This window comes from Mastacembelus armatus, chromosome 24 (assembly GCF_900324485.2).
Source record: "Mastacembelus armatus chromosome 24, fMasArm1.2, whole genome shotgun sequence".
Taxonomy (NCBI): Eukaryota; Metazoa; Chordata; class Actinopteri; order Synbranchiformes; family Mastacembelidae; genus Mastacembelus; species Mastacembelus armatus.
The window spans coordinates 11,286,444-11,300,340 of NC_046656.1; the positions used below are offsets into that span (position 1 = coordinate 11,286,444).

The following is a 13,897-nucleotide window of genomic DNA, read 5'->3' on the forward strand; positions in this document are numbered from 1 at the left end:
AAATAACAAATAACAATACCTCAGCTTTCAACTGTATTAACAAGCAGGGCTGCTGGCATTAGATAACCAGAGGGTTAACATGCAATAAAACACCCTAAAACACGAGCCACCTTTGATGAAACAAGACGATGCTGCGCTGCAACAGAGAGAGTCAGAATCTTTATGTCAAACTGCTGATATTTATTACCAAGAAAAAAATACATTAAAGGCATATCATAGTCATTTGTCACAGCCGTTATTTGAACAACTTAAATATATTACTTTGAAAGACTGTTTCTGAAATATGATACAGTAAAACACACTGTTGTTGACAGCACGTTGCTGCTGGGAGAGCACAGTTGCAACTTAATCCACTCATACTGGACGTGATTCAACACGGCAACTGCGAGGATTAAACAAATGAGCATGCACCCTCAAACTAGGGCTGCATGCTAAATCTTATTATACAGAAAAACACCTGAAATTTAATACAAAAAAGAGGAAAATGGACAACGGGAGGATACTGCAAAAAAGAAATTAGTTGGAGTGCTGGCAAAGGTTTGGCACAGAAGAAGCAAAAAGCCACAGCAACACTGGAGAATTTTGTTGATGGATTTTCTCTTGAAATTTACATCAAGGTGAAGTGAAGTGTTTCTTCGCTTGCTTAAAATATTTTTTTAGACAGAAAAGTGCTAACTATTTACACAGAGAGGGCACTAGGTGGGAACCATTGGTGGCTTTTGCTTGGTGAAGGGACCCAGATTTATTAAGATGCAGAAGAATCACATTATGACAGTCTCCGTCTGAAGAGAATAGGAAATCAGAGATCTTTGCTTTAGGGCAGGACTTGCGTTTCTGGTCATTGGGCTTGGGGAACGAGTAACGGGGGTAGGGGGGCGGTACACTGGGCCTGATGGCGTGGTGATCCTGGCAGTCGAGGTGTGGCTGGCCCATCTGGACGGAGGTCTTTGATTAGCTGGCCGCGCGGGACGAGAGAAGTTCCTCCTCGGTTTTACTGGGGACAACTCGGCTGTGTTTACCTGGATATTACAAGACATTACAAGACACGTCAGCATTTATGTGCTTCACTGTTTGCTCTTACATTAATACAGTAAGTAAAGATGGTCCTAATGCCACAACTAATGATGAATGAAAAACAGAAAGGAATCTACCTGCTGTGGCTCCTGTCGGATAGATGTGTGTCCTGTTCTAGGACTTGAGCTATACTCATGTTGAATATCCAGCATGTCCAGTAGCTCAATAAGTCCTTCATCTCTCATTTGGCCACAGCCTGGCAACTCCTGTCCCCCTGACCCACCCCTCTGGATCCTCTGAGCTCCAGATGCAGCACTTGAGACCCTGTAGTCCATTTTGGGCTCCACATGTTGGTGTCCAGGTTTCCGTCCTCCATCCCTGTCTGCCCCACTGTTTGCCCTGGGTCTAATCTTTTGACTCCCTGCTACCTGTGATCTCCTCTGGGACTGCTGAGGACTGGGCTGGGGTCCTTTAGAACTGCTGTAGCCTCCTCTCTGATCCTTGTTGTTCTGTCTAACAGAGTCTGATACCCATTCTTGGCCAGGTTCTATCTCTCCAGACAGCACGTTGGAATCTGCTTGGCATTTTTGGGTAGGCATGCACATGGGTACCCTGCTGGTGACTGCAGTGGCTCCCACAGCTCTGCGCTGACAGCCAGGGGTTGGGCACTTCGGCTCCGTGGCTGGTCCCTGATGGGTCACCACCCCTGATTCAGTGAGCATTTTGCCTTCATTTTCCTGGAGCATGGCTCCAAACTTCCTGAGAACAGAGGGGCTGCTACACTTCCTATCTCCCAGGATGCCTGGACTGAAGGACTTTCTGTCTAGAGCAGGAGATTCAGCCATCGTCACTGGGAGCTGCGAGCGTGACTGCAGAGCAAGAGCATCCCTTTGTCCAAGAGGAGGCTTGGCACCTGTGTTTTCTTTGTTCGGGCACCCCTCTTTTCGAGGGGGGCTTTTCATATGAGACACTCTGTTCTTCCTGTTTTCGGCCTCCTCAAAACTTCCCAGAAACTGTTCTTGGCCTAACCTAGTTTCATTTAAAAATGATTACAAATCGGAACACGAACAAAATAAATTTCACAATTTCATTCTATAAAGTATATGTTGCCAAGACGTTAAACCTTACCTTTCAGTTCCAGATCTTTTTCTGATCTGGTTCTGGTACACAGGGATGTCCTGGCTCACTTTAATTGTGTCACTGAAGTGCTAAGAGAGATGGGAAAACATATATTTGAAAACAGTCCATATAAACCTCTGTAAACTATATTTAAAAACTTTTAAATTAGCGTGTGCTTCTTCTGGCTCACTGCTGAGATTCCCTTTACTGTACCTTACCAAAACTGAAAGTGACCTGACCTACCACCTGATATAGCACAGCTAAAATGATTCTGATCTACTGTACTTTAATGTTGCCAGTGCATGTGGTGTTTCATATGGACCAGGAAACAGTCTTGGCTTTCATCTCAACTGCTCTGTCAGGAGTTAGGAAAGTGTAGGAGTTGGGAAAGGCCACGGTGAAAGTATGTGAAACTAACTCCTATTTGGTAACCTGTCTGTGTAAGCAGACTTCAAGGAACCAGTAAAGTGTAATCAATATGTTCCTAACTGAACCCCAGCTTTGACTAATGTCATGTCCGCCTATCTGGTTTCATCGGATGTGCAAATGCCAACAGAACGAGGCACAAGGCTGGGAAATGATCAGAATTGCTTTCCCTCGACTTACCACATGGCGAGCTCCATTGTTCTTCCGGCTCATTGGTTTCCCCTGCCCCAAATAATCCTGCAACAAGTCTCCGATCCCTGAAACGCCATTGGTGTGGCAGTAACCGTAGCCATTCTGATGACTCATGGGGTAGCTGTACCCATTAGATTGATGGTTACAGCTATTACTATAGTGATGTGGCACAGTTATAGCCCCAGGAGGATTCATGCTGTGATGGCCTGGTGCAAAAAAGCCATTGCCATGGTGCCCGAGACCACACTCCAATTCACTGGCATTTTTCTGGTTGTCAGTAGTGACATCATTTGTGCCTCTGCGGGCCTGAACTTCATTGTACAACTGTAAAACGAAAAGAAGAAAACATTACCAACGTCCTGCTTATTTCCTCTTAATTCACTACAATTGTACTTCTGAGTGCACATATTGTACACAGCTATACGCAATCTGCAGCTCAACAACAGGAACTGTTTACGCAACAAACATGTCTTATAATTATCACAAAACCATTGCACAACATCACCTATATTTATGACCCATGTTATTCCACTTAACACAAGCATCTGTATCCCACTGGTGCCTTTAATACTAACTTTAGTATCTATTTTCAGACTCTGTGTGTGTGTGTGTGTGTGTCTGTCAGCACATCAGTTTAATTAGCTTGTTAACATTTGTCTGTATCATTGCTCCAACAAGGGCACAAAGTAAAGTTAGTCTGTGTGTTGCCAGCAATTTATTACAACCACACACACACACACACACACACGTGCAATACACACCCATGCATATTATGCCAATGAACACTCTCTAGGGATAACAAAAGCACTTCATAACCTGGAAACGCAGCCATTTGAGGCCATTTAAACTCCTAAATGAATCTCAGTGATGTTTGAGTGTCCTGTGATATTTTTAAAAAAAATCTTTCTGGTTAAGACAGAAGAATTTTAGCTCTATATTCCTACATCAGTAGATGCAATATTGTACAGTAAAGCTGAATTAAGCAAGAGAGGAAAATGTTTGAGACATTGAAACAAGAGTTGCTCCTCAAACCCCATTTTTTACACATTATATGCCAAATTCCCCCTCACTGTCCTAAACTAAGCTATAGTTCACACTGCATTGACGCAGCTAATACATTCAATGCATCATGAAGCCCGAGATCATTTTTTCATCTTTACCTCTTCAATTTTCCTTTGGATGTCCTGCAGTTGGTCCTCCCACTCTTGCATCTCAGAGTCAAAGTTGTCCATCAGCTCTGGCCTCTCTTGCCCCCAGCCCCGGCCGCTGTGTTCCAGGCCACGCTCTAGATCGATGGCTGCCATGACGCAGGCCACTCAGTGCCCAGGGGCCTTTTTAAATGGTTTCCCTCTTTCTCCTGTTACACTTTTCTGTCACTGTAGGGTTGTGAGTGGGGAAATGGAAGGATAGATGACCTGGAAACACTATGAACACAAACACATAGGGAAGAGATCAAGAAGTGATAAAAAGGGTTGTTAATAGTTGGCGTACGTACAGTTAATGCGCTCACAAAGGTCAGATATTTACAACCCCTTTCCTTTAGCATTCTTGTCCAAAACTCACAAGCATGTAAATCTGCCTGGGCAGCACGTGTGGACAAGAGTGTTGCGTGACAGCAGTGCAACTGTTTAGACTCTGGGTACCTTGACCTACTGCCTGCCTCTGTGCACCTCATGACTTGGAAAGAAAAAAAATGTCAAACATGCACAGGGGTGGCCATTTTCTCAGACCTTGACTCAATGGTGCAAGCATGCCATCAGTTGTGTAAGGCTTAAGGCATGTCGTTGTTCCTACAGTCTACTTCAAGACCATTTCCCATGTATTTTGGTGCTATTTTGAGGAAAAACAAATGACTGCCGACTTAGATCGCAAAACTGAAAACAGTGTATCTGTATCAGTGGTTTAACCAAAGCAATGCCTTAAATAATTTATATCACTAAAGTTGATCTAACTTGTTAACAGTAAATATGCATGTTACCAATTGATATAATTAGGTTGTTCCAATAATTCCCTTTTTCTAAATACACTGATAACATGCTGGTGTATTACTGTTATTTTTTAGATTTTACATGCAGGGGTCACAAACCTTTTCTTACACAGCTTTGTTTGTTTTTGACTAGACCTCAAACCCCAAACCCCCTAAACTGTGTCCTGGCCCACACTCAGTAGTACATTTAAAACAGCCAGCTTATGTTGTTGTTGTTGTTGACATCACTGAACATGACAAGTATCCTGGTGGAAAGTGCCTGAATGTACAAGTCACTTCCCTGCGACCTGTGATGTAAGAGGAGAGATATTAATAAACCTGTAACTATGCATAGTAAACTGGCTGCGTGGCCGGGGCGTCAATGTACTGTATGTCGGGGCAAAGGCACAGAAAACAAACAAATACACAAACAAAAATTTACACAAAATAACAAATAAGTCAACGTGGACTTTAAATAGTTTACCTGGGGAACTTCACGTTTTCCCAGTAATGATCGTGTGTACTAACTATATGAGCCTCTGTGCTATTAAATAATATTTTAAAATATGTTTGGCACAAAACCATAAGGATTTCGTAATTGTCCCTAACGCCTCGGTAATAAAGCAGTGGTCCTTACCTCGCTCTACATCAAAGTATTCCCTGCTCTCCTGTATAAATCACCAGCCTGGTCTGTGCGCACCGTGCGTTCTGCGCACTTCGGCCTCTCCAACAGATTCACTCCCCTCGTCGCCAAATTGACAAGTCCCCTCTCTCCGGTGCTTCCCCGTCAGTTTTCCTCTGCCGTGTTACGTAAAAACCCCGCGGACTGGATTTAAAGGGCCCCTTTCTCCCAGTTACGCCTCAGTTGTGGATGATAATTCCGGGGGAAACGGGTAAACAACTTCTGTTCCAGCGGGGGTACCCAAGCCTTTATACCGCTCTCCCGTGTTTATGTGGGCGCGCCATTGGAGACGCGATCAAATATCATAATGTCAAATTTATTCCAGCATTTCAAGTCTCCATGGGACAACTGTCGTCACCAGGATCCTGGCTATAATTACTGGGGCTCTCAGAGAGCCCGGGAAAGTGTTTACAAAGCTATTTCAGCTGCTGCAACCTCTCGGCCAATAGGCTTCTCTGTTGCTACTCTGCTTTAGGATGCTTGGGCAGATTTTGTCTTGTGATCAGGCTCTGCTGCAAACCGTTTTTTACACGGGATGCCAAATGGGCGTAGGTGACAAAGTGAGTAATAATGTGTCATGGTCAATAATATCTTTATTGAAAGTAGTCACGAAAAAAAAGGCTTTTGAGTGGATGCCTTACAAAATATTGTGTTCTATTTTTCAGTATTTTGTATTGACACAATCTCAGTTTGAATAGTTATATATGTTTATATATTGTACAATGATGCTGAGGCAACACAACCAACACATGCATCACATACTTTATGTTTCATATTGTGCACAGGAGCAAAGTATGTGAGATCTCATACAATGTCCTGGAGTAACCTGAAGCTGCAACGTTCTTGACTCATCCTGCTGGAGTGGTGTCTGACGACAGTTGCTACTGTTCATCCTCCACACCATCAATTATTAACGCCTGGCTTTAATCAAGGGTCCAGTTGGGAATTTGGGGTCACCCAGACAAGGTCTGACATTTGGCACCCGACATGTTCATCAGAATTCCTTCCAGTTTGAATTACCAAGGATCATCCCATTATTCCTCCACCTGTTTTGCCCCCAGTGAATTACGGATATTTGAGGAGTTAAGGGGGCGGGAACAAAAAAAAAATCAGGCTAGTGGTTTCTCCATTTTAATGCTGACTCTGGCTGGCTCTAGCTTCGTACTAAGAGTACAGATATGAAAATGGTATCAAACTTCTCATCCAATTCCCAATGAGAAAGTGAAACGTATTTCTCAGAATGTCTATTTTTAAGACAGATGCCTCATCCATCATAAGTCGACAAGTATGAGATGTCCTAAAAGTGCTCCATGAGCGCTAGAGCTGAATTTTGTCATGCTTACTGTTCCCAAGTCGAATTATCTTGTGTAATCAAAGCTAAATTATTGCTTCAAACAGACATATCTAACTAACATTTTCACATGCAGAGGACATTTTATGCAACTATTTTATTGTTGTCATGCAACCCTCTACTAAAACTGTGGTCTGTTGTCGAAGCAATGCAAAGTGATGATGATGGCCTATTTTTAACTTTACTACATTTTATTCACCCTACAGACGTACAGCAGGTGATACAATGGAAACTTTTATAGAACTGGGGCAGTAACAACTGCAATGTAAACAAGCATCTGTTTCTATTTTGTAAAGTGATAATCTTTCTTAAAGCACGGTTACACACTGTAACTCACCTTCTTCAGGGACTGATGCAGGCAGCAATGTCTTATGGGAAATGTAGACTCCAGTGTTGAATCTAGCCACAATGTCAGTGCAGCCTTGGCAAGTGCTGAGCTTTTCCCTGTGCTTTTGGTTACCTTGGCAACAAATGATGAGGGAAGTCAAAAAAATAAAAAATAAAAAATCAACAGAAGCAAAAACACACAAGGGATGGTGTAAATCAAAAGAGGTGCAAATCACAGAACAAAGAAAAGAGTAAAAAGAAAGACGAGTTTAAAGATGGTGGCGTAAGAGAGGGAAGAGAATAACACAAGTATAAGGATGAGCAAAATGATGGGCTGGAACATCTGGGGAGAACAAACCATAATGAATGACAAGAAGGAGGTTGGTCACGTGAGAAAAAGGAAGAAACAGAGTCACCATTAATTAACAGAGGTTGAGTGCTTTCAAGTACCACCATGAAACACAGATATTTTCTTTTTCTCACCGACAGCGGCTCCTCTGTCTCCCTGTCCTCAAGCCTTGGCACTTCCAGTCTGTCTATGAAGGCTTGCAGTTCTTTTCGGAAGGCCTTCATCTGAGCGTTAATGCGATACAGCAGCTCATGTTCCCTGATCCTGCTCCCATCATCCTCTGCACCTTCCTCACCACCTCTCCCGAACATCAGGTCACCGTTTGAAACGTAGACTCTTGCCTCCGATATGATGGTGGCCGTGTCAGCGATGAGCCGGTCGATGGTCCGAACAAGCCTCTCCGCTTCTACACGGATGTCAACCATCTGCTGTCTGTCACGCAAGCTGCACCGGCCACCAGGCAGGAAACGGGCCAAGGGTGAGGAGGCGGCACCCTCGGGCCCCGTGGGAGTGTAGAGGCCCCTGGTGGGCGTCAGGCAACGGCTGCTGCCATTAGTATTTCTGACCTCATCTGAGTCACTTTCCCCACCGACAGGGCCCTCGCGTTTGCGGTGAGGTGGAAGGAGGCGGGAGGAGGTGGAGTCCTCATCACTTTCACGGCGACCGCTTGTTGCACCACCTGCATCGCTTTCTGCGTCGCTGTCCCTGGGGCTGGGCCGCAGGGAGAGGTGGGAGGCCAGATCATAGCGCTGCATGTTAGAGAGGAGCACACGGTTCTCGTACTGCAGCTGCATAACCTGAAGGGAAAGAGGGAGGCGGTGGTGAGTGGGGAATTGTTTTTAGCCATGCCTGACATCGGTTGGATGGGTTTCCAAGAAATTTGGTAAAAAAAATTACAAGTATGAATCAAAAGGACTTTGGTAATCCTCTTCCTGTTGACTTGACCTACCACCACCATTTTAGTTAACAGTTCTACCCCTGATCAAATTTCTACAAAATAAAAGTTCATTTAACAACTACTTTCAAATACTTTTAAATTTGTAACTACAATAAGGTCAGAAAGACAGTATTTAAGTATATTTAATGCTTTATCTATTCATATTCATGACAAAATGATAAAATTTGTGTCAATGTAATCAATGAACCTTTCATACCTTTCCACTCAGATCATTGATCTGTAGCCTTGCTGCCTTTAATTCTTCCTGCAGGGCTTCTGTCTTTGCTCCATCAATCCCTGCACCTCCTGTGACTCCTCCTCCATGCCTGGCTCCCCCCTCATGGGTGCCGGCTTTAAAACGTAACTTGTTGAGCTCCGTAGTCACCCTCTTGTTCTGTTCCTCAGCATCAGCTAGGTTCCTCCTAAGAAGCTCGGCCTCATCCTCCACCAACTGCAGCTGCTGTCGAAGCTCCGTCAGATCTTCACCCAGGCCTCGCCCTGCACCCGGCCCACCCATCGCCCCACAGCCAGAGCTCCCTGCTCCTTCTCCTTCGCCACGGAGGTCATCAAGCTCAGCCCTCAGACCACGGTTCTCAACCTGTAGGAAAGAGGGTGACAAGCTCATTGAAAAAAAAAATCATAACACATCCACTTAAAAACCCCAAGAACCATTGTCTGCTCCTACCTCCAACTCAACAATTTTCCTCCCCAGGATGTTGGCCTCCTCCTCCACCAGGCGGAGCCGTAGCTTCAGTTCTGATTCACGGGTGGTGGGCGGCCCTCCAGCCTCTCCCTTAGGATGGGTGCTGTCCAGTTCACCGTAGAAAGAGTGGTACTTCTGCAGCTCCTGCTCTAGACGGTCCTTCTCTTTGTCAATCTTGGCCATCTTCTTCCTCATAAGCACGGCTTCCTCTTTGATGAAAGCCAGCTGGCACTTAAGGTCCTCGTTGTCCTCCTGGAGGACAGAGAGAATACAGGCTGTCAACACTAATGTGTATTTAAAACCAAATAGTGGAAACTTAATAATCCCTAAGTTCATAAGGTTTGGAAGGATTTAAGATTAAAGTGAAGAGAAGATTTTGCACCGAGCCAAACTTATCTAACGTCGGACCAAGAGGGTGTTTGACGTCTGCTAAGTCTGAAGTAACTGCTGGAGCTTTCATTTAAATATCTTATCTTTCTGATGACTGGAGAACTTGCTCTGACTTGATGTGGCCTCAGGCAAAAAGCAAAATTATATAAGGATGAAGATCTGTATATTTTAATGTCTGGACTTTATACTGAGCATATATGTGTCTGACCAGGCACCTCCCATATATGCACCAAAGTGGACAAACGAAATATGTAGTTATTCAAAGAACAGGACACACATTTTGGAGCATTTTGGATGATTTTTTTCTATTAGTTGATTGTTTATGCATGAAAAAAGAAGAAGTGACAGAATTTATTTTATTTTATTATCATCATATTACCTCAGTGGTGGTCTGTGCTGCTTTCTTGTCAGTCTTCAGGATGTCCTTGCTACCTCTTCTCTTCTGAGACTATTGCAGGAGAGTAAATTGGGGAAAAAATGTAATGTCCACTGTTTTTAACGTGTTTAATGAGCATTAATGGATGTCATTTAAAGGGGAGAGGTAGGTGTTTACTTACCTCTTTGGTTTTGTCTAGTTCATTCTGCAGAGCTTGTTTGGTCACTTCCACCTCTATGAGTTTCTGTCTCAGTTTTTCGTTCTCCTCCTCTGTCTTTGTGCGTTTCTCCTCCACCTTTTCCAGCTCGTGGTGCAGTCTGACAGACACATCCTTCGCTACCTGCAAGGATTTTACTGGGATTTTATAAATCACTAAAAAACAGAGTATGAGCTTCCAGCTGTTGCAGTTTGTCTTTTCTTGTGAAACACTGACTTCCTGGAAATGTGGTGTTGTCATGCGTGACAAAAAAAACAAAAACCAAGCTCCCTGCAAACTGCACCCAGAACTGAGCAGCCTCCCCTCCCCTCTCTACCTTCAGGTCCTGCTCCAGACTCCTAAGCAGCTCCTCATCGATCTCTCCCGTCTGGGCGTAGCGCAGCCTCTTTCTCTCCGCTTTTCTCAGACGATACTGCAGGATCCGGCAGTTTTTATTGGCTCTCTCTAGCTCACGCCTCATCTCCTGCAGCTGACAAGTGTCTTCTTCATAGAAAGTGTCTCTCATCTCATCCATCTCTGTCCTCATCTCTTCAATCTCACACTAGTGGAACCACAAAGAAAAATTATTGTATGTTCAGAATCACGTCTGTTTTTATTGTAGCGTCTGACTTTTAAATCTGCAGACGGAGTAATGGGTGAATATATGATGTAAAAACTATTCCTGGCTGTTCGGTGCTTGATTTGGATGTTGCCATAATAATCCCAGATATTTCCTGAAACTGGCAACATGGCAAGTACTGTATTTACTTGCAGTGCAAAGCCCAGCTTTTGGCACTATATGTGGCCTGTTCTTAACAAGAGATATGATTGATCCTAGCATATCAATACCAGTATGATCAATAACCAATTAGACACCTGTTTATTGATATTTACTTGTCTATGTTCCAGGTTAGTGACAGTCCAGAATAAAGAGTTTTCATAGGACCACAGGCCACAAGTGTGGAGTCTTTCTATTTGCCTTAGTGTATGGCAGCCTACAAGCCTACATAAAAACAAAGTATAGATCACATCAAACCTTGAGATCTTCGTTTTCCTCCAGCAGTCGCTCCATCTCGTCCTGCAGGGCCTGCTCCTGCTGTGTCACGGACCCCGCCTCTGCTGCCGGCTCCGGCTCTGCCTGCGCGGCCTCCTCTGCGCCCACGTTGTCCGCCTTGGTTTGCATGTTCGCACCGCTTCTCTTCAGCCTCTTCTGCAGATGGAAGTGGATCAGTTCAGCCTGTAAGCATCCTCCTCTCCACAAACCCAAGCCGAGGCCCGCTCCGCAGCCCACAGACGCGCCGCTTCTGCCCCTGTGGTCGCCTTCCTCTCCGCGTTTCTGCTCTTTCTCTTTGCCCGAAAAGGAGCACGGGGCTCTGGCGGACAACAGGCGCTGGGTGGAGTCGCCTTTCAGCCAGGGTAAGCGCAGAGCAGAGCGCCAGGCCGGTGCTGATGAATCTGTGCGCTGAGCGTCTGCGACAGCATCCGCCCTGTTTGCTCCGACTACATCAGCTTCAGCACCATCCGGGTGAACAGCTGTTCCGCCGCGGCTCTCGGGCTCCCTCTCCCTTCCGTCGGCGGACCTCGGGCTCTCCTTCACCCCGATGTTTCTGCTCCCTCCTGCCGAAACAGGAGATTTGGCTTTGCCTTGGTGTCTGGGAGCTCGCTTGGTTGCTCCTTCCTGGGCTCCAGCCGGCGAGGGAGCCCGGTGCTGCCTCCTCCTCCTCCTCCCTGCGCTATTGTCTGCTGAGGATGTTGATGAGGATGGAGGATCTGTAGCGCCACTGGCGGCCGGCTTCATTTTGCGCTCCGACTCCAAATCATATAGTTTCAAATGGAGCAAAAAAATATTTAAAAAAAATCCGTGTAGAAGGTGCAAACGTTTAATCACGCAGCTCGGTTAAATTCAACTTATGTTCCACCTTTTACTTAAAACCTTCATTTGGAAGTAGATGCTCCCAGCAATCAAATCCACTAGATGGCGCTCACCTGCTCATCCTGATCCATCCCGACCCAACTTTCCAAGGGAGGTGCAGGTCCACTTGTTTAACCCGACATGGACTGTAGCCTACTGGACCCAAAGCCTATTGAATATTTCCAAAACGTACTATAAGCACATGCATATTCACAGGGAGCTCCGGAGAATGGGTGAATCCTTACCGCAGTAGACTGTGAGGAGCCGCTGACACAGGGAACCACCAGCTACTGCAGGGGCAGGGGCCACATGACGTCGGAGGTACGTCAAACGAGGAAGCGTCCTCTTCCTCCCCGACCCGCCATAGAATTAGTTCTGTGTTGCAAAAACCTGTTTAAAAACAGGCTTGATGACTTTCTTTTTTTTTTTAGTTGAGGCTGATCATTGTTTATTTCCCTATTTTGAGACTTTTTAACCCATCCTAGGTTTAAGAATATATGTTTCACGTTGTGTCTTGTTTCTATTGCAATGATTTAATAAATATACACAATATTGTTTACAAAAAAATCCAGTTACTGAAACTTTCAGTCACCTCCTTTGGCTGTCATTAGCATATGGAGTTGTCATGGTAACAGAGATGCGATTGAAAGTTTCAAAAGATGTTCACTTTTTTGTTAAGGTCTTATTTCCAAAGTTTGCAAGAGGTTTACAGTATAAGGATTGTAATTCAAAATGTAAACAGAGACCAATATTAGAAAACAAGTCCCTCCCATGTTCCACCTTATCTCTTCTGTCACTTCTTAAGCCTACTTTTGTATGTAATTAAGAATAGAATAGACTTCCATAGAACCTGCTTTTATTGTCTAAACAGGGTTAAAGGAAGCTGCAGTGCTCTTACAGTGAATAATATCCTTATTTCTTGACACTATTGAGTTTATAAGTAGGCTAAAGCATTCTGCAGACTATAGGTCTATCTCCCCTACATTTATCCAAGTCACATTCAGTGGTCCCTCTCCTCATGTACAGCTGACCTGCTTACATAACAGTCAGTAAATTCAAGACCAGTAGAGGGTGCTCCCCCCCACACAAAAACCATGTCGGCACCAGATCTGGAGTCAGTCTGTCCCACACTGATAGAGACCGTTGACTGGCTGGCACATAAAGTCAGCCCTGGAGTTTGACCCAACAACACTGACATGCACACAGTGCAGTCCCTGACTGGGTTGCCAAAGTTTTACTGTAGTAGTATCACAGTGATGTCAATCGGATACTGTATTTTATATAGGACATATAGCCTTCTGTCTTTCTAGTTGAGCAGCATATTCATTAAGGGAGAGCTACTGTGCTGGCGTCATAGACCTTCCGAATAAACAGATTTGAATACAACATTTTAAATCTAATTTCTAGCTGTCAAGTCAGGATTATATTATTTATTTAGTGCTATCCTAATGTAGGCTAATATTTCCCTTAATAGTAATGACGTGTGTGGTCCATCATATGTCTTTGTTTAATACCTTATTATCATTTGAATGATGAATAAATGTATATATTGTATATGCCAGCATGCAATGAAAGCAATGTATAATAATACCAAAATTATAAAATCCATAGATTGAAGATGTTTTTCTGCAGAATATACATTAAAACATGGAATTAACAGTCTGCATTGCACTTGTGCTAGTGTGCAAAATAGACCCAGTAATGTTCAATTACAAATGCAGGAAATGCAACTGAGCATTCAAACATACAAACCACTGGAAAGGTGAATGTAATAAAAATAAAAATGCTTTCAGTTACTAAGAAGTTGGCTGTTATTTAGGCCAGTGGCTGCCACCCAGTCAGTTAAGCCAGGGCTCTGATAATTTTACTGCCCTGTCTACTAATTTGTTGATTTAATTTAGATCATTTATAACATACTAATTGTTTACAATTGTAAATTCCCATTAAACAGTGTAAA

The 13,897-nt window shown here is 44.2% G+C and overlaps 2 protein-coding genes across 2 annotated transcripts; both read right to left on the reverse strand.

The window, feature by feature from the left end:
* Positions 1-220: 220 nt before the first annotated feature.
* Positions 221-5,764, reverse strand: LOC113136896 (uncharacterized). The gene is made up of 6 exons (XM_026318010.2): positions 5,355-5,764; positions 3,912-4,175; positions 2,740-3,075; positions 2,143-2,222; positions 1,152-2,043; positions 221-1,019 (listed from the first exon to the last, which is right to left on the reverse strand). The coding sequence occupies exons 2-6, from the start codon at positions 4,053-4,055 to the stop codon at positions 762-764; spliced, it is 1,710 nt and encodes a 569-aa protein (XP_026173795.1). The 5' UTR covers positions 4,056-4,175; positions 5,355-5,764; the 3' UTR covers positions 221-761.
* A 1,518-nt stretch (positions 5,765-7,282) lies between these two features.
* LOC113137601 (protein SOGA3-like) lies at positions 7,283-11,829 on the reverse strand. The gene is made up of 8 exons (XM_026319375.1): positions 11,065-11,829; positions 10,366-10,590; positions 10,014-10,172; positions 9,836-9,904; positions 9,049-9,318; positions 8,581-8,961; positions 7,561-8,223; positions 7,283-7,420 (listed from the first exon to the last, which is right to left on the reverse strand). Exons 1-8 carry the CDS (start codon positions 11,824-11,826, stop codon positions 7,310-7,312), a joined length of 2,640 nt encoding a protein of 879 aa, XP_026175160.1. The 5' UTR covers positions 11,827-11,829; the 3' UTR covers positions 7,283-7,309.
* Between the last annotated feature and the right edge of the window lie 2,068 nt (positions 11,830-13,897).